General features: G+C 45.9%; 1 protein-coding gene across 4 annotated transcripts in view; it reads left to right on the forward strand.

Annotated features, from left to right (window-relative positions):
• Window positions 1-23,909, forward strand: part of GLCE (glucuronic acid epimerase) — a 48,586-nt gene extending 24,677 nt beyond the window's left edge. For 3 of the 4 annotated variants that reach the window (XM_065641561.1, XM_065641563.1, XM_065641562.1), the window contains 3 exons: window positions 14,445-14,986; window positions 17,667-17,912; window positions 20,147-23,909. In XM_065641561.1, the coding sequence (XP_065497633.1) occupies window positions 14,458-14,986; window positions 17,667-17,912; window positions 20,147-21,171 (1,800 nt within the window). In that variant the 5' untranslated portion in view covers window positions 14,445-14,457 and the 3' untranslated portion in view covers window positions 21,172-23,909. Of the gene's footprint in view, window positions 1-14,444; window positions 14,987-17,666; window positions 17,913-20,146 lie in introns of those variants that run through there. The other variant, XM_065641564.1, reaches the window with a different exon arrangement.
• Window positions 23,910-25,580: the final 1,671 nt, after the last annotated feature.

Raw genomic sequence — 25,580 nt, forward strand, 5'->3', positions numbered from 1 at the left:
CAGCAGGGTCCTGCTGCGTCTCCAGCGATGCTGAGCAGAGCAGTTGATTCAGCTCCTGCAGCTCGCAAACCACGGCCACAGGTACCCCCGGCCCCCTGTGGGTTTTGCCCTGACAACCTGCTGGGGTTTAATTTGCAATGCAGTGGAACCTCTGGGTACTGGAAAAAAAATTTAAAATATTTTTTTAAAAAAACCCACACACCAAAGCCCTCCTGTTTAGTGTCTTCTCGCTGTGCAGCTGGCTAGTCCCATCTGAATAACTTGCATTTGTTGCTTCCCCCTCTCCGTGCCCCCCCCAAGACTGCTTAGTTTATTAAGCATCCTGTCTTCCCCTGTACTTAAATGCTTTCCCAGCTCTGCAAATGTTCTGGGCGATGGAGACTCATTATTAGTGGAAAACATGGAGCAGAAAGGGGAAAACCCCGCAGATGATGCTCTGGCCCCTTCCACTTGATGCTTTTGCTGGTGATCTCCAGGATGGCGCACAGGTCCGCAGGTCCGTCCTCGCCTGGCCTGGAAACTTCAGCGTGTAAATGTAGTGTGGTGTAACTCGGCGTTGCTGCGCTCAGTCAGGTCACACACCCCTGGACCTGCTCCTGCTGCCCCGGAGTGGCTTCTTAGGCTCGTTTGTGGTGGGTTTTAAAAGTAGAGGTTTAAATCATGGGTGAAACGCTCCTGTCTGCAAATAGTAGAAGAACTGAGCTCCTGAAGCTTAAAATATCAGTAGAATGCTTGTAAAACGTGAATTTATTTTTCAAGCAGGGATAGGCACACAAAAGTCACAAAAATGAAGAATTTGGCGCTACGGTGGAATTTCGATGTCTGGTATTTCCTGCTGCCTTTGGGAATGGAGTCTGTCTGCTCCAGCTGGCAACGCCGTTTCAACTCGGCCGTGGCAGCAGAGCTGGGGGCGCGGGGGGTCCCCACCAGGTCTCTGCTGCCTTTGGTCCCTGATCCCACCTTGTGCCTCTGAAAAAGAATTTGGAATTCTGTTCCTCACAGAGAAAAGCTGTCTTGACTGACCGACTTATCTTTTGTTTGCTAGAATTCTAAAGCTACAAATCTTCCCAGGCCCTTGTGATGTTCTGTGTTGTATGTACAAATCTATAATAACCGTAGGTGGGCATCCCAGTTTCGTTGGGAGCAAAGAACCGAAGGAATCTCAAAAATCAGCAGAACATGGGAGCCATGGACAAAAACATTCCATCTCTCCCCATGCAACAGTTCTCTGCACTTTGCTGACCTGCGTCTCTTCCTGAGGAGAAAAGGCTTCTCTGAAAACGTTTTATCTCTTCTCAGCAGTTGTTCTGACCTTTTCTTTCACTGGTGATTTTATTTCTTGTCTATTGATGTTTAATAGTAATCACCTCATGTACTTCAAAATAAATAATTCACTGTCATAGATATAGAAAATAATTCACGGCCAAAGCCGTTTGCTGTCAAGTAGCTTTCAGCATGCTTTTATATCGCTTCTAATTTTGTTCTGCCCTCCTTTTTCATCAGCTCTTCTAAGGAGCTGAAAAGTGGGATTAAAAAAAAAAAAAAAAAGGAGGTAAAATAAAAGGATATCTTTATCCCATACCTTATTACGTGCCCATGTGCATCGATGGGCTGTATGCTAAAAACCAGAATTAAGGAGTTCCTGTTGCACCTTAACGTGAAAGGCAGCTCAGCCTTTGTGGTGAACTTCAGTAAACCAGGATTTGTGACCCGGTGACCGCTGGGTGCTGAGCGTGAAAAGAAATCTCAAAACAGAAGGTTTCCAAACACGTTTGCCAGGGTTAATGCCGCAGTCTAAACATAAACTCTGCTGGGACACGCTGTTATTTGGAGAATGAAGTGCCAGACAGAGCTCGATTTGCAGGATTAGGAGAAGAAAACACAGCAATTCTCCCCAGAAAGAGACATCTCGGAGTTGAGATCCCGGTACCCACGGCGTGGACACCGTTCCCTGGTGCGGAGATTTTTTTTGGGTCGGAATCCTTAGAAATCGCTGTTCCAGAAGTGGGGCCGTGCGCGGGTGCTGCTTTATTTCAGCATGTGTCTGACTAACCCAGGCTGGAAAACCCACAGCCGAGCTCTCTGCCCTCGCTGTGTGTTCTTCCAACCCACACGTATGGAAAACGCGATGCTTTCTGGTGCTGCTCAGCTCATGTTTGCTGATATTGAGGTTCAGCTGCTGCTAATATGGCACATGATGAACTTTGAGGAAAAGTCTTTTCAGTGATTTATTTTTTCTAAGTGAAAACGATGAGAAAATACCTGTGAAAGCAATTATAATCAAAGCTTTAAAACTTCCTGGTAAAATCCCCTTAATTAAGTTTTTAAGTGGCATCGCTTATTGTTGCCCACGTCGTATTCTTTACTAATATTTAGTTGAAGCAGCAAAATGTCACTGAAACCTTTAATTCTGCATTTGAGTGACTCCTTTGTTGAGAACCATCTGCACGGAGTGCTAGGATTTGCTAAGCAGGAAAAATGAGGCATTTCCTCTAACTTAAAGCAGATTTTATTTATTTCATTGCTATAAGCAGTATTACTTCCTTAACCTCTGCTTTTTACATAGTGGGGAAAAAAAAAAGCCAATGAACCTGTATGTTGAGGCTATGTAAGAATACGGTTGTGAATGGTTTATGCCAATAATAAACTCTAAATGTAGGTGAACGAAAACTGAGGAAGTCGTGATTAACGGCAGAAATTACGTGACTCTCCTTAGCAATTGCTAAACTAAAACGTGCTCTTGTGAAGATGTTGGACCAGGTCTTCCAAGTTCATCTGCTCGATAGGAACCGTGTAGTTTTTAGGATGTACTCTCCAAAGTCTCGTGTCCACTTGTTTTGGGTGATGGCAGCGTTCAGAATAGAAGGGTTCTTCTATTTTTATTTGAAGGTTGCATGCGAGCAGGCATGCCAAATATTTGCCAGCCGCCCAAGTTGTAATTTGGTGCTCACCTTCTATTGAATTCTTGTCGGCGTTTGTAAAAATGAGTTGGCAGCAGCAGCGCCGGCGTCTCCGGCCATGAAACCCCATTGGGAAAGGAAATGCTGCTCCGTCTTTCCCACTAAAATGCAGGTTGCACGCCAGCCTGCTTGATGGCAGGAAGAAAATGATGATATTCGAAACAATCAGGATTTTTTAGTGAGGGAAAAAAAAACCCACCTGGTAGGGAAGAAACAAAGAGCACAAAGCAAACTTGGGGCTTTATGGTGGCAAGAAGAGTCAATGCGTCGCACGGGCTCGAGGTCACTGAGCTGTTGGCACCAGGGTAAAAGATTTTCCTTTTCACGTCAAAGGTCTCTCAGAGCGTACGCTGAGAGCAAAGCAGATAAACACAGTTTTTCAGAATGAAGGAAACTTGTGCTGCTTTGGCTGCTCCACACTTAGAGACGTTATTTCCCAATTCCTGGGCAGACCGAGAGCTCGGCTGCGGGTCACGGCATTGGGTGCAAGAATTTCCTTGCAGAATGTAATTGTTAATGTGAACATAACTGCGTGAGGCGACTTTCAAGCGTTTCTGATAAGCCAGTAAAATGACAGTGAAAAATCTCATTTTGATCCTAGGTTGTGTGTTCGCTTTCTGGGAATTTCCGTGAAAAACACATTGGTTTGTGGGATCCGCAGACGCGTCACTTGGCGCCAGCAGCCGGGCAGCTCCTCAGGTCTGCCGGAGGGGTTTTTATTGATATTGCCCTCTTTAAAAAAAAAAAAAAATGAGGGAAAGCAAGCTTCAGGCTTTCTGTTTTAGATCATTTGATATATGTTTGCACCAGGGACGGGCAAACGAGAGATCCAAATGACTTCCCGACATGAAAGCCCTGCCCTGAAGTGGGTGATGATACCGGGTGGGCTTCAAGGAGACATGGCACTCTTGTTTTGGTAAAGCAAAGGGTTTCTGTTATTATTTAAGTTCTGTTGCCATAAGCCACAGATGTGCGCAGGTGCGTAACTGCCTGGATGCTTTCTCCTGTGCTGCTGTGGTCTGCACACCTTAGACACTGGGGTTTCTTGTACGATTCCTAAATCCAGCTCAGAATTAGGTTGGAAGTCCTGTATCTGTGCATTGAAAAGCAGGGGTTTGTTTCTCTGAAATACCCACCAAAACTTTACTCCGGGTGTGGAGGTTTGGTAGCTCTCCACCATGCCATGAAAAGGGAAACAGGAGGGGAAAATTCTTAATTTTTTTTTTTGTCTTATCAGCCTTGAAGGCGTACGTGCACAATGCTGAGCCACAGAAAAGGGTTTCCAAAGTACACATGTTCTGACCTCTTGGGGCTAAACAGACCATGAGTTATGTGGCTTATCCTCTCTCCAGTGGCATGAGCAAAATGTAAATTACTGCCGCCGTGCTGGACCCGTCCTGGCGTCAGAGGAATTTCTCCTGAGATCTGAGTGATGAGTCTCCAGCCCGTTCTTTGGCCGGGGTGTCCCCTCTGTCCCCATGTCACCCGCACTGGGACACCTGAGCCGTCAGTACCGGGCTGAACATTATCCACGTGCTTAGAAAGCGCGTGCTTTGTGACTGTTTAAATGTGTTGCCTTTCTTTTCCTTAGGGTTTGACTATTCCTTGGCTTTGGCTTAAATGTAAAACGCCTTCGCACCTTTAAGATAAAGGTTAGAATGATTCAAGCAGCTGGTAGGTTCTGCAGCTTTCTGTCGGCAAAGTTCTCTTAGGATATACGGCATGTCCGTCCATCAGAGATAATGCCAAAAACGTGTGTGTTCTTTGTATGTTAACACATTTTCACAATTATTCTGCATAACAGAGCTGGTATATGAGAGTTTGGGGATATGACGTGAGGATCACATCTGGAACGGTAGCTGTTAAATGTTCTGTACCACACTCATTCCAATAAGCAGTTAAAGTAACTTTGGACAAAAATAACTGGGCTCAAATGCTTATGTCTTGGGAAAGGCAAATAGTTGCAGTGAAAACCATCGTGCTGTTTGGTGAGTGCAGGTAGCAGCAGTTCCATAACACACGTACACGAGAAAACTGCTGCCAGAGCAGCGCGGGGATGGGGATTTATCGTCACTTAAAATTGTGCCGCTGTCCGTCATCAGGATAAAATGCTTAATAAGTCAGTAACAAATAGGAGCTGACACGATAATGTAACGGTTGCCAGCGCTGGTGATTAAATGTGACCAGGCTGTGGGACTGGAGAAGCTGGTTGCAGAGAGAGCACGGAGGCTGCTTTAAAGGACAAAAATGGTGTTAATCAAGGTGTCTCACGTAAAAACTGAATAGAATAGGAGTAGAATAGAATAGGAGTAGAATAGAATAGGAGTAGAATAGAATAATTCTGGTTGAAGACCTTTATGATCATGGAGTCCAACACTGCCAAGTCCATCACTAAGCCACGTCTTTTAAACCCCTCCAGGGCTTTTTAATGTAAATAACGGGTTAAATGACACTCCCAGCTCTGGCAGGAGGGAGATGGGAGCAGGAGGAGAGGAGGGAGCGAGGAAGGACACGTGCTTGCTCTGAATTCCTTGGTGTGAATGCAGATGTTCCTGTGCAGGGCTGTGACCAGACGCCTGGTCAGGAGGGTGTTACTGGTGATCCAGAGGAACCAAACAACCTGGTTGCCCATTCTTGCCGGCCAGGCTGCACGGTGGGATGGAGCAGGCGATAGATCTGTGTCCACAAAGCAGCAAACGCTGCCTGCAGCCGTCTTATTCCGCTGCTATTTTGTTTGCTGTGAATGCCGAACCCGCAGCGAGAGCTTTCCCGACAGCCCGCTCATCACTGCTCACCCAGCAGCACCATAAAGAAAAAGGCGGACGGGGCTTCCCCCCTTTGGTTTGTTGTTGTGTTTTTTGCTTTATGAAGACGAATGGTTGGAATGATGCGTTTTCCGTTGTTCTAGGAAGGTAATAATGCGTTGCTGAGCAGCAAAACGAGCAGCTCTGCTGCCTGTGCCGGCTCCTCCAGGGGATCTGACCAGGAAAAAACAAACCAACCAACAAGTTAAAGACTGCAAGGCCAAAACTGAGCTACTTGGAACTTAACGATCCACAGAAACAACTTATCATTGAAGATCCGTACTGTGTATGTGTAAGAAATTATTTTGATTCAAAATCGTGTATGTACAGTAGATAGTATTTCCAGATCCCACAGCTGACATGTGGTCTATAATCTGATGTTGTACAAAGCCAAGTGTAAGTGTATCTTTCAAATGGCTTAACAAAACTATAAATTATTGGTATAGAAAAACATGTCTTTATGCTTATAAGAGTTACTTAAATTTAAATAATGCGATGAACCTATATTTTAAATATTGTGTGGAGCTCTTGTTGGTCAGCTGCCTTGCAAAGATAATGTAATCAGGAAGGCAGAGAAAAAGACATGGTAAAAGAAGTTGAATAAATCAGCCAAGAACAACCAGTTCTTAACAGATTAACCTGCTCTGGGTGATGTCCCTGCTCATGGAGGGGCTGGATGGGGTGAGCTGGGAAGGTCCCAGCAGCCCAGACCATCCTGTGATTCCGTGAATATAAGGGAGAGTGATGAAATAGTTTCATCTTTTGCTTCATTAATCTGTGTGGTAACAGTATAATACCTGATAGCTTGGAAAGAGGCCGTGTAACGCTTCTGTAAGCAGCAGCAGGATTTTGGAGTTATTGTTTGTGCCATTAACGAGGGGTTTAATAGCTTAATCCATCTGGAAAGCGAGGAGATTTATTAGACTGTACAATAAATGGGTTCGTAATTACCGCAGCAATACCTGCTAGCTGGTTTTCCTGATACGACCTGAAAGTGTCATGCACAAGTAACTTCATCTTCAGAGTTTTGTGGTGGTATTCTGCTGGATTTATTAGAAAAACAAAGGTACCTGGACAGTCCGTCCTTGGAGCCTGGGAGCCTTTGCAGCAGCTGCTCTGAAGGCAAAGAAACCTGGATAAAGCCACGGGGAACACCCTCCTGGCATCTCAGGAAAAATAGCCTTTTTCTCTCTAGTTGGGATTACAATTACTCTTGGATCTGATTTTTTTTAAATTAACACAGGCTGATGAACGCTTTCCAAAGCGCACAGCGAATGCGGGAGAAAGGAGACGGGTGTTTGCTGGGTAGGACCAACAGGAGCAGGTCCCGTGTTTTCAGTTGACTGGATCAACGCACCTTTAGATTCGTGCGTTTTTCTGTGGATTCACAGGCAAGTGGAGCTTGCAGGGGACGTCTGGAGATCATCTAGCCCCCTCTCCTGTTGGAAGCAGGGCTCAGGATGGGTTATCCAGTGCCTTGACGAGTCTTGGAGCAACTCATCCGCTTCCTTGCACTGAAGCCTGCAAGTCTTTTCCGATTTTAGAATTTTTTTCCAATTTTAGATCATAAAACATTCCAGATTGTGTGACAGCCAAAGGCCTGCGAGTCACTAAAATCCTGCTCTCGTGTGGGGAAGTATTTTGCTCTAACTTGTGTTGACTGTCCTGCGTGCAGAGAGATGTCTGTCTGTCCGTCTGTCTGTCCTGAGGGCTCTGAGCGACGTGCGGTTGCTCCCTGCGTTTCTCCAGGCAGCAGCAAAACCTCTTTGAAAACCTTCTAAATCTTGTAGCTGTGTGGATACCGGCACTGAACGTGCCCAATGCTGAAATTAGGTGCAAATCTCAGTTTCTAATACGAAATGATAATGTCAGTATCTATAGAAAAGTACTTTGACTTTTTGAATTAGCTGTTATATAGCAACAGACTTTGCTGGTGCTTAATAATAGATGTGTTGATACAAATAAAACTGCATTAGGCTCTAATTGGACTGGAAAAGTGTAGGATAAGCTGCTGGATATGGCTTCTTCATTTTATATTTCAGATCCCCTCTGTCTAATCACGCACAGATGGAGCACTGGAAGCAGCGAGGATTAGATAGTAAATCTGCGCTAAAGAGCCGGCGGAGGGGCTGGTAATCTTGATTCTGTTCTGGTAGATACATTCGTTTTTGTTTGTACAGACTTGTAATTTCCCAGCACTTAAGGAAAAAACAAGCAGTCTTGACAATGCGCCATGTATTAAAATACAAGCCGAGCACAGGCCCTATGCGAATCAAGTATAAATAAAATATTAGCAGCCAGGCTTGTCTGTTGGAAGCAGCTTGCCCAGGTTAGCGTTCTGATAAATTGTACGGGCTGCCAGAATGGGTTTTAATGTTTTTCCTCAATGCATAACACCTGCAGGGCCAGTGCTTTGCAAACCAGTGCTGGGGTGTGCGGAGGGGAAGCAAATGAAGCAGATGATGGGAAGGGTTTCCAAGGAGCCAACACGAGCAGGTTGAGGACGCAGGTAAAACGTGTTTGGGGAATGTGGAGCTGTGAGGAAGTCAAGTGATTCCTAAATAGCACGTTTTAAGACATAAGTGAGCTTTGGCAAAAGACCTGAAATTTTGATGTTGTTACAATTATCAAAAAGAATTTTCCGCAGTTAGTGAAAACAATTCCTGAGTTTTGTTTTTTCTCTGACAAAACATTGTCCTGACCGACCTGGATAGTATTTTGCTGTGTGTACTGAACAGGAAACAGGAGGAAAAGAAATCTGTCTGAGGTTTGTGTGCAACGGAGTATAACTTTTAGGTCTGGGTATGTATTGAAGTTCTGGTCTTGTTGCTTTATTTTGTTAAATTGTGCGGTGTATCTTCTCTTTAAATATTGAGTTTAACATATCTCAGATTGGCAGTCGGTGTTCGGGGTTGTTTTTCCTCTGTACTAAATAGCTTAGTCTGGCATAGAGGCTTCAAAGTAAATAGGTAGCTTATCGCTATTCAGCAGAAATCCCTGGTCTTAAGGAAAAATACTGTCTTTCTTCCTACCGAGCAAACACAGAGCTGGTGTGTTAGATTATTCGGGGACCTCCGAGACTCAGCGGGCAACTTACTTTTGATTATTGTTTAAACGCAGAGAATTTAAATGCAAATTCTTGAACGTGCTGCCAGCCGATCCATTCTTGGGAAACGTACTTTGTGGTGTGGTTTTTGGAGTCCTGACGCAGTTATTTATTGAGGAAAACATCGAGTATTTTTTGCCAGCTTAAAACTCTTGGTTTTTTGCTCATGCTGGTAAGATGGTTGTGGGACCGGGGAAGTCGGGCTCTTGCTGCACGTGATGCATCCTCTGGGGCTTTTAATTCAAGTTAAATGTGACTCATCTCTGTTGGTTGGAGAATCATCGATCTGGTTTATTAAAAGCTGATTCAGGCAAAGCGAGAGAAAAAAAATGACGGCGCTGAAGCAGCCACCGGCAGCTCATATCGCATGCGGCTTTGAAAGCGCAGTGTGTATCCGTGTCACCCTGGTGAAACGGGAATAATGGTTAAAAATCAGCAAAAGCACATGGCCAGCAGCGGTGTCCCTGTTCACATCCCTCCTGCTGTCACCGTCACCGCGGTGTCACCAGGAACCCGCACACGTGGGACCTTGGGGAGCTGGGAGATGCTTTAGATAGTTCTCGTGTCTGGCCTGGATAAAATGCATCAGCCTTTATGCAAAGTGCGGTGTCCGTGTCGGCCCGTGGCGCTGCTTTAATGGTCTTGCTTCTTTAACTCCGAATGCCAGCGAGACTGGACAAACACCTGAAGATGCGGTTTTTCGGAAGGGCAGGTGCTGGAGGCGAAATGCTTTTGTGGGCAGCAGCAGCAGCGCAGTCTCTCTGCAAAAACTAAATGTCACTTTCCGAAACAAAGCTGGGACGGTAAGGCCGAGGATTGCAGCAGGACACGTCCTTCCACACCCCGTGGTTTAAAATGAGTTTACCGCATCACCCCCGCGCGTCGCCCTCTGCGCTCCCACCCAGCACCCCCGGCCTTTCTGCTGCTGCGTTGCGGGACTTCCAGCAAGAAAAGAAATTGCGTTTGGCTCTTGTGAAGGGCCACGAACAGGCAAACTACGTAACAAGGATTGTAAGTTAAGTATTGTAGCTCTCTTTTGCAAAATGCAATATGAAAATGAATTTGTCTTCAACCCGTCCAGCTTTGCTGCACTTGCGAAGGAGCTCAGACTTGTTCTGCTCACACCAGAGCAGGATCCAAGTGACGAGGAGCCCACAGCAGCGCTGCTTTTGGGGCTGGATGGACAACATGCAGGCAGAGACCTGGTAAAACAGCTGAAATCAAAAGTGGCCGATCTTTCAGGAAAAAAAGCCTTTGAAGAAAACCCTCCCCGGTGACCCAGAAGCAGCAGGAATCTTGCTTTTCCGAGGAACTGTGGCTGCTTTGCTTCACCTTTTTGCAGCATTTACTAGAGAAGTTGCTGCTCCTCTGTTTCTAGATTTTATTCTTCTCTTTGCTTTTCCTTTTTTCTTCCAGAGTTGTTCAGACTAACGCAAGGGCTGTCCTGTTCCCTGGATATTGGGTATTTTATGGAGAGCACAGGGATGGTGCAGGAGAAGCATCTTCGTTTATGTCCTTGAAGTTTTACTCTGTGGTCTCAGGATTTTCAGAAAGAGTCCTCTTACTGCTATTTGACAGCAAATACAATCGTTGTCACATTATATAAACACAGTATTTTACAACGCCAAAGGCCAATTTAATGTCTATAGCATAAACTTTAAAAAAAATAAAGCTGAAGGACAGAAGTTAATGAAATGTCAGTGGTCAGATGAGTTCAAGAAAAGGCTCTGATGTTCAGTTAAAATGAGGTTTGGCTTGAGATCTTTGGTAGGTGCAGGTAGCGTGGGTATAAATAGCATGACGGAAAAGTCTGAAGGATTCGGCAGGCAAAAGTGTCACGTTGATCTCATCATCGCTGCCATGGAAAATCTGTCTCTGACAGGGGAGGGTGTGATCCAGCGTCTGCTGGAATGGGACTTTTTCAGACTAACACTCCTGCGTAACTCCCACTGAGGTATCTGAAAGGAGCTGGAATGCTTTGTTGAAATAGTCGTATTTTAATGGTTCTTGAAAAACGGAAGAAATGCTCATTTTCTTGGTAGCTCTGCAGTTAACTCCTGCACCTGGAGGGAGTGAAGCGATGAACCAGGGGATGACGGTTTGGGCTGATGCTGGTGTCGATCAAAAGGAAATGCTCACTGAAAAACAATGTGTGCGTGTATGTATGTATACACATATATATACATACATATCATCTTCTCAAGTACACAGACACCTGGTAATGGCCTGGACTTCAGGTCGGTTCTTACTTCTAATATATTCAACACAGCTTTGCAGATCAAGAAAACCTGTCTTATAAGTGATTTCCTGAGAGAGAGAGACACGGGTGTTTTTAGAATGCGAATGACCGGGGCTTATGTAGGAACCGAGGGCCAAGACTGGATCTGTCGTTCCGAGCGGCACAGCTGGGACTGTGGGTCCCCAATTCCCGGTGTGGAGAGCTGAGATTTGTCCTTTTCCAGGCATCGTTAATGCAGCAGAGGCAGCAAGGTTTTATTTTTGTTTAACCCGGTCATTCTTTATATGAAAAACAGTGTTTGGGAAGCCTTGACGCCTCGCCGCAATTGCCCAAACAAGTTTCTCTAACTGCAGTGCCCGTTTTGGGAGACATTTGAAACTGGGCATTCGCTCTGTAAGAAATGCTGTTTCATTGCATCTTTATTCGAATTTATATAATGATTTGTGCCACAACTATGTAAGTGTAACCAGTGTAAAACTAAACGATTATTAACTTATAGATGATTTGCGTTGTTGTCCAGCGCAGTGTAAGTAACGGCAGTTCATGGCTCTTCTGCAGCCGCTTCTGCCCCCCAGTAATTCAACACGGGAATTAAAGGAATTTTGACTTCTCAGAAGTATTTTTCTCAGAAGTATTTGCCCTTTAAAACCTGTAGTTTCAGTATTACTTGAGGGATAAGGTTTGACTTTTCTGATAAAGAGTCCATACCTTCAAATGCAGGTGGGAGATGTTTGGATGCGCAGCCCCGGAGCGGTGGGTACGTCACCCTGTGAAGTGCGGAGGAAACAAGCGTGGGGCTCGTGGATCTTTTACTTCATCCCTTAAAACTACTTTCTCGTGTTTTACTCTTTAAATCTTTAACGTATGGTATGATGAAAACCTTTTCATAAGAGCAGCAAGGGAATAAACCAGTTTAACACAGTCATTTCGTGGCTTTAAATTACCTCTTTCTACTGTTGAAATCCTGAATTTTTTATTTTTTCTGCAGTTGAATGAAAATCCATCTGTCCATTTAACATGTAATAAGCCTCTCTCCAGCACTGATATGTCTAGATTTTTTTTCAGTGGCTGGTGAGACTTAATGCGGCGGTTCTCTGAAAAGACTCCACTTTTCTTTCCGAGCCCTTTTCAGTTCATTTATAGTTCATAAAAACTAAATATTTCAGCAGCGTTGCCAGGAAGCCGCGGATGCAGCTGGACCTGACCTGCAGCATCTTCTGCAAAGCAAGCGTAGGAAGCGCTTTGTGCTGCTCCCAATTCTCTGTAAATAAAATAAAAGCTGTGTAGAATGACGTAGCCAGGACCTTTTCACAGCTATGGAGTCTTTTTAAAATCAGGGGGTAATAAGGATGTGAAAAGTGCGGTGATGGAGTTTCCCCTTCCCTCGCTCCCCATCCTCTGCTAATCCAGATGGCTTAATTAATTTTGAGTTTTATAGGCAGGGGTGAAGTGTGTCAGAAATGCCGTTCCCTATTTAAAAGTGAATTATCCCTCTGTGTAAAAAGAGCAGAGCGTATTTGTTGAGGTCATCTTGCAAGCATCATCACTAAAAATTATCTGCTGATGCAGAAAATTGGATTTATTCTTCTGTTAGCATTTCCATAAAAATACAATTATATATAAATTTATGTTCTCTAAAAGCTTGTAGTAAACTGGGCTTTCAGAAAATAAGACACTTACCTTTTAAAGTCCAGTTTTAAATGACCAGATGGTCATTTTATCCAGCAAACATAAAACTGGTGGGAGAGAATTGATTGTTGCCATTTTAAAGTGGGGGGAAGCGACTCGAGGTGAAACTCCTTTTAATTGCTGTGTGGGTAGCTCGCGCCCATCAGCAGAACAGCTGCAACATCTGCAGGACCATCCTGGCACATCTGGGGCTGCACGACCCCCACCGGCTGCAATTAAGCTTAAATTAAGTTAAAACTTAACTCAGCACCTCTGATACTGCGGCTTTACTGGGGAGGTGAAATTAAACTTGTGTTTAATAAGGATTTTATGAAGTGGATCTTAAATATTCCTGCGCATCTGAAAAAAGCACATCATTTGTTCGAAGGACATTTTTCCTCGGCAAAAGTTGGGTCTTTTGAGCAATTAAATCACTTCAGCTTCTGGATGTATTTTGGTGCTGCTCAGCCTTGCTCCTCGTCGGGCTGTAACGGGGCTGTCAGAGCACGTTTCGCCAGGGATGAGGGTTTATCTTGCAGAAAAAAATAATAAAATCCCAAAGAGAGGGTTTGGATGGTTTCTGTATTTTCCTGGGGGAGCAGGACCCGTGAGGCTCCGGGAGGGCCTGTCCTTGTTCCCTGTCCCTCCTTGGCTTCTTCTGGAGGCCGTGGCTGTAAATTCCTCTGTTACCAGCCCACTCACTCCTCCTCATGCACGTTACTGGTTTTAAAAGTGGGGGGGGGGGCAAAACCAAGCATCCATTTTTACAGAGGTAAGTCAGCGATTTCAGCTGTGCGAACTACAAATATTTCAAGGGCTGTTTTGTTGGAAATCCCCCTGTCCCGGTGCTGGTTATATTCTGCTGAGGATTTCTCCTGTGTGCCCAGGAGAGAGTTTGTTCACTGATTGCTGGTGGTTGCCGAGCATCTCGTTAACATCGAGCTGTTGATTTAGAAGCAGTTGCCTTGTGATCGCTGCTGTTCCTTTGCATTTGGTGAAACCATCTGGTGTCGCAGCCGGGAGGTGAATCACGGAGTCACAGGATGGTTTGGGTTGAAGGGCCCTCCCCAGCTCCCCCAGTGCCCCCCTGCCATGAGCAGGGACATCTGCACCAGCTCAGGTTGCTCAGAGCCCCGTCCAGCCTGGCCTGGGATGTCTCCAGGGATGGTTCATCTACCACCTCTCTGGGAACCTGGGCCAGGCTCTCACCACCCTCAGGGGCAACAATTTCTTCCTCATGTCCAGCCTGAATCTCCCTCCTTTAGTTTAAAACCATCACCCCTTGTCCTATCGCAACAGGCCCTGCTCAAAAGTCTGTCCCCGTCTTTCTTATCGGCCCCTTTTAGATACCGAAATGCTGATTTTATCATGAGCACTTCTGCCCCCGTAAGGATTGTTCAAAAGAAGACCGAAATAAAAAATGCGGTGTATCTAGCCTGAATCTTTCCTCTTTTCGTTTAAATCTGTTGACTTGGTACGTTTGATCTTGTTGCTTATGGAGAGCTGGAAAAACCCAAATTCTTTTCTAGGTACCCACTTCCACCACCTTCCCACTGCCGTGTGTGGTGATGCTTCCACCAGCTGGACTCCCCCAGGGCTCCGAGTCAGCAGAACCAACCAGCTCTAAACACCGTGTTTTAAACCCCTCTCCCCTCCCTGTTTTGCAGGTATGGTGTGAATATGCGTTGCTTGGCAGCTCGGGTCAACTACAAGACTCTGATCGTCATCTGCGCCCTCTTCACGCTGGTGACGGTGCTGCTTTGGAACCGATGCTCCTCGGACCGGGCCGGCCCGTTCCCCCGCGGCCTGGCCGAGCGCCGGGCGGCCGCCGAGAGCGACGCGGGGCGGGCGCAGAGCGAGGAGGCGTCGCCCCAGGAGCAGCAACGCGCTCCCCCCGTCGCCGGGGCCTTCAACAAAGCCCCCGGGCCCAAGTACGAGGAGATTGACTGTCTGATCAACGAGGAGCACACGGTTAAAGGGAGGAGGGAAGGCAACGAGGTCTTCCTGCCGTTCAGCTGGGTAGAGAAATACTTTGAGGTTTATGGGAAAATTGCGCAGTACGATGGTTATGACAGGTTTGAATTCTCTCATAGCTACTCCAAAGTATACACACAGCGAGCACCTTACCACCCCGACGGGGTCTTCATGTCCTTTGAGGGCTACAACGTGGAGGTTCGGGACAGAGTCAAGTGCATAAGTGGTGTCGAAGGTTTGTGCCGAGTATTATATTGGGTTTTTTAATAGTCGAAATGCTTTTAAAAATCTGCTGCCATCACCTGAGGTGCAAAGTGATCTTAATCTGGTCGTGATAGTCTCGATAAAAATACTTTGAGAAATCGTGCGCAGTCTCCACTTCGTGCCAAGTCCTTCCAGCTCCCGTCCTGCATCCGGGGGGTTGGACTAAATGACATTTAAAGGTCCAAACTGTTCTGTGATCTCTGGTTTTACGGGTTGCGGCAAACTCCAGAGGTGCCAGGACGCTTCTCTGACAGTGCTGCTGTCAGGTTTTGGCATTGCCATTGGCACATCTGTTAGGGAGCCACACTTATTATAAAACATAAAATTACAAGAAAAAAAGCCTGCCTCTGTTTTCTGAGGAGGCTCCTGCTCTGGCAGGGGGATCGGACTAGATGATCTTCCGAGGTCACTTCCAATCCCTAACATTCTGTGAACATTCTGTGATTCCGTGATCCCTGCAGGCACACATACAGCCCCGTGCTCTGAGCAGACGCCGCTGCCAGCAGCCATGGGACAGCCCGGCTGCTCGGGCAGCTTAATATTCAGGGTTTTATTTGGGGTTTAACAATATCCCGTCTCCCCGCGGTGCTGGAGGTGCGGCAGCCGAACCTTCCCCCCCGGGATTAGCTCTTGGCAAAGCTCGTCCTGCGCTCGATGCGGGTAAATCGGGTCCTGCGAAAGGTCCCGCTGCCCACAGCAAGGGGAGGAGGTTTCAGAGAACGGTCAAAAAGCTCTTCAGCCACCCAGGTGTCCCTGGATAAACTTAACATACGGTAAAACCTTTCCAATTTGCGTTTTTGCTAAGCTGTGCAACCAGTAATTAGTACACAGGGTCTTCCTGTGACTTGGCAAAGATTTGATCGCAGAAAATTCTTGTCAGGTTTCATATTAAAAACTTAATGACTTTATAAAATTGTTATAGAATGTGACACTGCGACCCTTCAGAAATTAAAGACCAACTTTCACTTAAGGAATAAAATACATTAATTTTCGTACATCTCAGTGATCGGGGATGCTCCGTGTCGATACGAGCTCTTCCCACGACGCGGTCACTGCAGAAAGCTGCCGTGTCACACAGTTAATTTGTAAAGGACTCACATAAACAAATGCATAGGATATGTCAGTCGTGGGGGTTTTTCTAAGGTTGCTCTCACATTTTTATTATTTTTTTAACTTTTATCGTCATTGTATCTGCCAAAGGAGGGAAACAGGGCACTTTTTGTGATGGTTTTCTGCAAAAAGCTGAAATTCAGTAAGAACTAAATGAGAATTGGGACCGATCGTGCAGCCTCTTGCCCCGCAGACAGTGCGAGGTGCTGCCGAAACCATGGGAGAGCAGCGAGTTTAACGCTCGACGACGTGGTTATTTATCTACAAACCTTGCTTTTTGGCAGCCTGTGATTTAAGAGCTGTAGTTGTGGAACTCGGGGCCAGAGCGTGGGTTTTGCAAAGGCAATAGAGTTATTGGCGTCCAGCAAGCAGGTCGGAGAAGAGAAATAGTTGTAGTTTGTGAGGCAGGAGTTTTAATATTAAAACACATTCTCAGGCACGTTTTGCATCATTCCAGCCCTAGAAATTCTCATATTGCTGCATGATGGGGAAAAAAAATCACGTTATACTTTCACCTTCTCCCTTTCTGCAAGGTTAACGTGTTGTTATGTCCTGTGACCTGGAGAATTTAATCTTGTCATCTTGTATAAATTTCAAGTGAAGCTCTTACAGCACATTTCTTTTTTTGCATCTTTCAGTCTCGATGAATGCACCCTTAACTGAAAATGTTTAGCATTAATAAGTGAGTTGGCTTCCAGGAGTTGAAATAATACACGGTATTTAAATATTCCCTGGGATGGTTTTCTCTTTAGGCAGCACTAAGCCATCACATCTCCATCAGTCACATTTATTAATAACGCAAAGCACCGAAATATGTATGAAAATGTATCTTTTTATATTTAAAGTAATCTTTTCATTGTACCACGTTTCTGAAGAAATTGGTTTCTAAGCTTGACATTGCCAAGGGGGAAAATGGTGCAAATGTCAACTTGTTTATTTTCATCTGCCTTTTTCTTTTCTTACACGCATGCGAAGGTTTACAGAGCTAAATATCCTTGGTTTCCTGCTAGAGGGTCATGGTGATATATTCCCACTTTGGATTCTTATTTAGAGACTGGGAATTCTTTCCAAATAAAACTCAGGACTTCAGGAGAATCCCGGGTTTGTCCATATTTTAAGTATCGTGTGTTTACTTGCTCACAGAGGTCCGTGTGTAAGTCAGGGCTATGTTCAGCAGGTGTTGCCTGGAGAGCCTGGCTGGTTTCTGCAGGTTTGTGGACGCTGAGGAAATTGCTCTGTTAGCATGAAATAACTCTTTACCAAAATGTAATAATAACACACTTAATTTGCAAAGATTTATGTGACATTAAAGGGATTGCGTTAGATGTAACATCGGTTAGAGATTTAGTGGTCTCTGGGGCAGGGGGAAAAAATCTGTTAGGGCATTTTAAATGTATGTTATTAATAAGGTAAGTATGATGCTTCAGTAAACAATTAAATGAGAATGTATGGAAGACCATAAGGACTTGTTTACAATTCAAATCTGCCTTTTTATTTGAAAACGTGCCGATAAAGCACTCATTTTCCCTCCTCTCTCGCAGGCGTGCCGTTGTCCACGCAGTGGGGACCTCAAGGCTATTTCTACCCCATCCAGATCGCACAGTATGGGCTGAGTCACTACAGTAAGAACCTGACGGAGAAGCCGCCTCACGTCGAGGTGTACGAAACGGCCGAGGACAAGGACAAAACCGGCCGGGCCGCCGAGTGGACGGTGCCCAAAGGCTGCTCCCTGTCCACAGTACCCGAAAAAACCAAGTTCACCAACGTCAAACAGTTTGTCGCGCCAGGTGCGTTACCCCAGACGCGCGGCAGCTAAGTCACATCTCTTAATTTTTTGCACGCATCGTACCAGGGGAGCTTTAACTCACTGGGATTTATGTATTTTCATTTATCCTGCGTGATTTCCCATCCTTAAGATCTCACCTGTGAATGTCATCTTGTTTCTGTACCTCTGGAGTTTTTCTTTTCTTCTGTTTTCCCTCCATTGCTGCTTTTTCAACACTGTTTTAACGATAAAATGGGTGGATGTACACACGGAGGGCAATGAGATGCCACAGTCACGTCTCCTGAGCCTTTCAGCCTCTATCTCAAAATAGAAGCAAAAAAAACCCCATGCTATGGAACCAGTTGTGAATCCTGGGAACTGGCAGTGACGTGCGATAAGCAGATGTTGACAGATGATAGATAAGGGCTATTTTCAGCCCATAGCGAGCGCAGCACGTGCAGTTACCCACCCAGATCCCCCATCTCTCTTCTTTGGGATCCAGCTGTTTTTGCAGAATTTGGGATCTCAGTTCTGGTTAACCGAAGCGGGTGTTTGCAGAGGACGGCGAAGTTCTGGAGCTGGGTACAGGTGCTCTGCTTCACCTGCAGACAACGCAAGGTGCATTTTGTTGCCGTCTCTTGAATTTACTGTTTTCTGTTTAGTACTTTGCAGAGAAATTCATTATTTCATGCAAGAGTTTCCTTTGTGCTAGGACAGGCTCATTAATAAGGATGTAATGTATTTTTCCTCAATCAATACCCATTAGAATTAATGAGTCCATTACTTAAAGAGACAATGAAGTAATTTTGAGTTGGCACCTTAGGCCTGGGTCTCTAGGGAAAAAATTGTCGAACATTCTTATGTCTTTGTAGTAGATAAATACGGGGAGAGGAAAGGCTAAAAGATCTGTTATGTATTCTCTCCTCATCCTTTATTGATGGCAGAGTAATCTGGGGGCTCGGAGGCCGTGGTTCGCATCCACTCGTCTTCGATGGCCTTAAGTAATGGATTTATATGCGCTTATGGCAGTGCAAACAACAGGCAGCCTTTAGTTCTCCTTTGCTTCTTAAAACTCTTTTTTTCCCCCCTCTATTATAATTCCCTTCATTATCACGCAAGCATTTATTTGCATGGAACCATAAAACTTATTGACAGGCTTTGCGAGTGAAGTTTTTTAATTAGATTTTTCACAGGAGCAAAATGCTGTGTAACAAAGTGCTCGGTTTCTTCTCCTGAAGCAGATGCTGTTCTCCAAAACTCAGAGGAGTGAAGCTTTTACTTTAAAAGGCTGGAAAACGTGACATTTAGTCGAAACAATAGGTCCCGTACAATAGCACCGTACAGCATGGGGTGTGGAAATTGTTTTGATGCAAAATGCCTTAGATTAGTTTGGGAGATGGGGAAAAGCCTCTGCTATGCAAAAAACAACTGACCATAACTTGGGGTTTGCACGTAAAAACGTTTCTAGGGGATAAAGGAAACAATTGCTGCACATGGGAGACTTTTAGTCTATAGAAAGCCGTTCATTGAAGATGTTTTTAAGTGTTTATCATCCCTCTGCGCCTTCAAAGCTACAGGATTTGCACACAGCCTGACAAACTAATTAGTCCTTTGATCTTCTGGTGTAGTTTTTTGGGGAGGAGTTGATTTTACATTTTAAAATCCAGCCTGCGAGAGAACACTGGATTTCATTATGTGGTCTTGCCTAGGAGCTTTATTTAATACCTTTTTTTTTTAATTAAACAGAGTTTTACCAATGGAGAGGTTAATAAATACTTTAACACATTAGTCTTTCTATATTATTTTCTTTTTTTCCCCCCATTAAACTACTCAGCGCACTGTTTTTTGGCGCTGTCGGGTTGGCCCCGTTGGTGGCTCTTTCCCTTACCCCCGGTCCTGCGGGTCTCCGTTGCATTTCTCCATCGATCGGGTACCAGAAGATCTGATCAAGCCATTGATCGAGCCCCTGGCACTTCTGCTCCGCAGCAAAGTGCTGCTCCGCGTTAATGTGGGATGCAAACGAGTTCTCTCCGGTGCTGCAGGAGTCGGCCTTCACTCGCAGATTTACTTTTATCCTTAATTAAATAATATATGATAGTGTGCAGAAAGAATGATTGAATTATTGATGGGCTGGCCTAAAAGCTTTTGGATCCCGCTTGGCGAGAGGGTTTACCTCTGGAAGCTGCACTTCGTAGCTTAAATGTTCTGGAGAAACGAGTGCTTTACCGCTGAACGAGGCTTTTGTTTGTTTTGCAGAAAATACCGAGGGGGTATCTCTGCAGCTCGGGAACACCCGAGATTTTATTATTTCTTTTGATCTCAAATTCGTAACAAACGGGAGCATTTCCGTGGTTCTCGAGACGACGGAGAAGAACCAGCTCTTCACCGTGCACTACGTGTCCAACACCCAGCTCATCGCTTTCAAGGACCGCGACATCTACTACGGCATCGGGGCCAGGACGGGCTGGAGCACCCTCACCAGAGACCTGCTCACCGACCTGCGCAAAGGCGTCGGGCTCTCCAACACGAAAGCCGTCAAGCAGACCAAAATCATGCCCAAGAGAGTGGTGAGGCTGGTGGCCAAGGGCAGAGGCTTCCTCGATAACATCACCATCTCGGCCACCGCTCACATGGCGGCTTTTTTCGCCGCCAGCAACTGGCTGGTGAGGAACCAGGATGAGAGGGGCGGCTGGCCCATCATGGTGACGAGGAAACTGGGGGAGGGCTTCAGGTCCTTGGACCCGGGCTGGTACTCGGCCATGGCACAAGGACAGGCCATCTCCACGCTGGTGCGGGCCTATCTCCTGACCAAGGACCAGGCGTTCCTCAGCTCGGCTCTGCGGGCCACGGCGCCCTACAAGCTGCCGTCGGAGCAGCGCGGGGTGAAAGCCGTCTTCATGAACCGGCACGACTGGTACGAGGAGTACCCGACCTCCCCCAGCTCCTTCGTGCTCAACGGCTTCATGTACTCCTTGATCGGGCTGTACGACTTGAAGGAAACGGCCGGGGAGAAGCTGGGGAAGGAGGCGCGGGTGCTGTACGAGCGGGGCATGGAGTCCCTCAAGGCCATGCTCCCCCTCTACGACACCGGCTCGGGGACCATCTACGACCTCCGGCACTTCATGCTGGGCACGGCGCCCAACCTGGCGCGCTGGGACTACCACACCACCCACATCAACCAGCTGCAGCTGCTCAGCACCATCGACGAGTCCCCCATCTTCAAAGAGTTCGTCAAGAGGTGGAAGAGTTACCTGCGCGGCGGGCGGGCAAAGCACAACTAGAGCTGGCGACCAAACCCCGGCCCCGCTGCCTCCCCGGGGGCAGCTGCAAAGGCTGATTCCTAAATTTTCTAGGGACTGTTTCAAAGAAGTGATCCTTAAAACTGATCTCCTGAAACCATTGCATTCCAGTGGGAAAAGGTTTGGGTTTGATGGGTTGGATTCGGGAACGTCACCTGTCCTTAGTGCTCCACTATCTGCACAAAGCAAAACCCCTTTGTGCTTCTGAGTTTGGGGACAGTTTTTGTTTGGTTTGGGTTTGGTTTGGTTTGGTTTTTTTTTACCTTTTTGTAGGAAAATATTTGCAGAAGCCATACAGGTCTCTAAAGTCCAGCACTTGCCTGAAAAGTCAATCTGTGGCCTCTTTTAAAAAATGGAGTTATATGTGTGTATGTTGGAACAGCGTAACAGATCATGTGGTGTAATGCCATAAGTGTGTATTTACTTGTAGCCTGGGTAGTGGACAGTGTATCTTTTTAAAGGTTTTTTTTTCAATACGGATTATTTTCTTGGGGTGAAAGATACACGTTATTTTTTTTTTCAGTTCTCTGTCTGGAGATCCTTTAGCTGCGTGGTTTCTTTACAGACGTGTGGATGGAAAACACGCAGACCACGCGCAGGCTTCACGGCCACGTCACGTAAGCACAACTCAGTGGGACTCGGGGACTCGCGGAGCCCGTGACCGTGTCACCCCCTTCTGCAGAGCCAAATTTGCCATCACCCCTCGGGTTTGCTGGTGCCACCTCCTCCCCGGTAGCTGGAATCTTTTGTCCTGGAGCCCGATGTTTTGTACTGTATTTTTTTAATTCCATCAGAGAGGTTTCTCTAAGCTGTGGCAACTTCATTCTTGTCTGGAATTCCTGAGTGTGACCTGGAGCTCGTTCTGAGCAGTGAGCAGGAAATTCAATTGGAATTCATTAAGCTTTTCCTGTGGTGATTTTCATTTTTAACCTGCTTGACTATATCAAGCATTTTAAAAATTAAAGTCACCCCAGAGGGCTTTCCAGCTCCACCTGTGCTTTAATACCAAGTTTCCCCTCCGCCGACTGTCTTACTCGTGGTGTGAGGGCTCGTTACGTCTCCAGCGCTGCCTTCCCGGCCGTGCTTTGTTCTGGTGGCTCTGCCAGGCCAGCGAGGGCACCCGGCGATAACCCAACACGTGTCCCAACCCAAACGCTTCCACTGTGCTGTTGGCATGCAGAAGAAACCAGACGGTTTCTTTTCCCTATTTATCCATCCTTACACCCACAGTTAGTCTGTCGTCTCGGTGTGTAGCATCCTGGTTGAGCCAGAAGAATAAAACCATCCGATGGCATCATTAGATCAGGGGTGTTTCATTTGGTAGTGCAGCAAATGTGGGTTTTATTGGCTTTTTTTGGTGTTTGCTGTAAGTCCCAGACTGGAAAGCTCCTGGCGTGGGAAGGACGTGGATGAGCTTTGGGGGTTTTTTTCCATTCATCCTATTAGTTGTACATGTAGGTGGGGGTTAAGCTTAAGATGTTCCTACTGAGGACAAAGTTCATTTGAATCACAGAAAGGCTGGGCACAAGGACAGTATGCATCTTGATTATTTCTTTTTTCTTTGTTTTTTGATGCTTTTTCTATTTCTCGCGGATATTTTAAACAACTTGTAATTACTTGATCTTTGCAAACGCGTGCTACGATCACATCAATTAATATGAGAAGTGGATGTCACAGGAGGAATTTCAATACCAAAGGTAGCAGAGGTTACTTTTTTTTTTTTTTTTTTTTAATGTACATGTGTATACACACAGACACACAAAACCCAGAAAATGTGCTTCCTTTACAAACGACTGGTCCTTACTGCAACACAGAAACATCTTTCTCCTGCATGTTTCCTCCATCTTATGCCCGTTTTGGGTTTGGAGAATCCAGCGAGACTCTTTGGGTGCCGCTCTAGAGATGGCATCGGTGCCTTACGGAGGCCACAATTTCCTCTTTTTTTAAAATTTTTTAATTAATGCCCGTTGAAAAATGGCCGCATTGCTGATGTTTTGGTGCTTTGTGAGAGCTGGCCCGGCGGCTTTGGCCATGCCAGCGCTGTCGGTCCTGTCACATCACCTCGTCCCCGACATCTCCGTCGTGTTTTTGTTGGCCTTAGCACACGTGGAAATTAAACCCAACCGAAGAGAGTCAGTTTGGGGAATTCTCCTGTTATTTTTTTGAGTTGTGCAGTGGAAAGAGGATCATTGGACATCAGTGCCCATAACTTCATCGAATTCACTTCAGTTGGGTTTTGTTTGTTTGTTTTCGGTCTTCAAACTGACAAAGGTCTTAGGGACTAAGACCCGTTTAATCTTGCCATGGGGCTTTACTGTACATAGACTTCATCGGAAACATGGGTATATGCAAACCAGTGACACAAGCACAACTGTACCGTGTGGCAGTGCTGTTTTCCTCGGCCTTCCTGCAAGACATTCACTGAAAGCTGCTATTTTTGTTCACCTTGCAATTGTACTTTATTTTTCCTACTTTATTTTTTTTTTTCTGTTACATGTGGGGTATACACCATGTGTTAAATATGCAATAAATTGTTTACAGGATGCCCTTGTGAAGGGTAGTCCTTTGTAAAGCTGTACAGACTTTGCAGGTTAAGCACAATGTGCACACGTTAGTTTTATATACGGCGAGACGTGACTTTTTGCAGAGGGAAAGGTTCTACTATGTTTATATACAAAGTAAATGGATCAACGTTTGTGCTTAATGTAAAGCTGCTTTATAAGACTGTAAAATAAATTTTTTTAATCTTAAGACAAAGGTGAGGCATTGTCATTATTTCATTTGGTACCTTCTGCCCTACGTGTGGTTGCAGATGAGCCCTGAGGAGCAATTGTCTTAATGGTTCTGAGATGCCTCTTTTTAGGGAATTCTAGAAGGTTTTTACTCTCAGAAAGATGGAAAATGTTCTTTTTTCAACAGTTAAGAGTTTGCTGATTTAAGGTAAGGAGCACAGATCTACGTTCTCTGCTCAGGTAAAGTTCACACAGTATGTTGTTGCTGGTGTGAGTTATTTCCATTAAATGCGTCTCATTTTGGGTTCATATGATTTTTTGGTTAAATAACAATTTTAGCTAACTGTTCACTAAAAAATGCTCTAACAAAGACAAAAGGTGGATCTGCTGAGGTTGCTGTAATGTGCAAGAAATGCACCACTCTCTTAATTCCTGTTTTCAACTAAAAAGATGCAAGTCCTATCAAAATTCCCCCAAAAAATTGGATCTGAGGCCACCTCTGTCTCAACCACTCCACACCTGAAGTGACGTTTCCCACCTTAATGCAGAAACACTGTTAAATCGGGGCTCGTCAGGGGAAAGTTGGTCCCTCCTCGGCTGTAAGTGTGACCTGCACCAGGATGTCCCGTGTGATGTGGCCATGGGTAATTTTGCGTGACTGAAACGCACGGAGCAAATCTGCAGCCGGGCGGAGCTTGGGGGCTGGTTCCAACCGCCTGGGTGAAAACATTGATTTTCGTGATTTAGCAGTTTGTTAAAAATGTATGAATTGAAAATAGAAGTCGGATTTAAACATGTTGTCTTGGTGATGAATTTGAATGTTTGCTGCTCGGTTTGTGGTGAAAGGAGATACATTTACCATCTGCCCGGAGTGATTGATAACTCCCGCGGATGTGTCGTGCTCCCTGAATGTTAAATAGCTGCTTCTGGACTTTACTAATCTCTTCCCCAAACAGCAGGAGCCATTTAAATGGCAAGCGCTCAGTGATTCGGCTGGTTAAGCGAGGTGGAGTTGTGCAACGGTGAAGTTCAAATGTTGAAAGACATCCCAGAGCTCCCCGGCTTCGGTCTTGGGGACGGTAAATATTTTAACAGCTCATCTTTTTGACTTTGTCTCTCTAAGCAACTTGCCGAGGACCTGTCATTGGGTTGAACTGCAGACAAACAACAACCCCGTGAACGCTCCAGGCTCGGGGACAAGTGGCTGGAAAGTGCCTGGTGGAAAAGGCCCTGGGGGTGTTGGTGACAGCGGCTGAACATGAGCCAGCGTGTGCCCAGGTGGCCAAGAGGCCACCAGCATCCTTGCTGGGACCAGCACCGGTGTGGCCAGCAGGCCCAGGGCAGTGACCATCCTGTGCTGGGCACTGGGGAGGCCAAACTGCGAATCCTGGGGGTCAGTTTTGGGCCCATCACGCCAAGAAAGGCCTTGAGGTGCTGGAGCGAGTTGAGAGAAGGGAACGGAGCTGTCAGCCTGGCCGTCATCGGGCGCTGCTCCCTGGCCCTGCGCTTCCTGACCGAGCCTCTGCCCAGAGAAAAGCCACACGGCCGTTAGGCTTTGGCTCCAGAGAATATTTGTGCTGCTCCACAAGAGACACCCGAAACATTGAGGGTATGGTATGAATGAGGAGGAGTTTATTTGCCTACGCTCTCTGAGAAAAT

This window comes from Caloenas nicobarica, chromosome 10 (assembly GCF_036013445.1).
Source record: "Caloenas nicobarica isolate bCalNic1 chromosome 10, bCalNic1.hap1, whole genome shotgun sequence".
In the NCBI taxonomy this organism is placed as follows: Eukaryota; Metazoa; Chordata; class Aves; order Columbiformes; family Columbidae; genus Caloenas; species Caloenas nicobarica.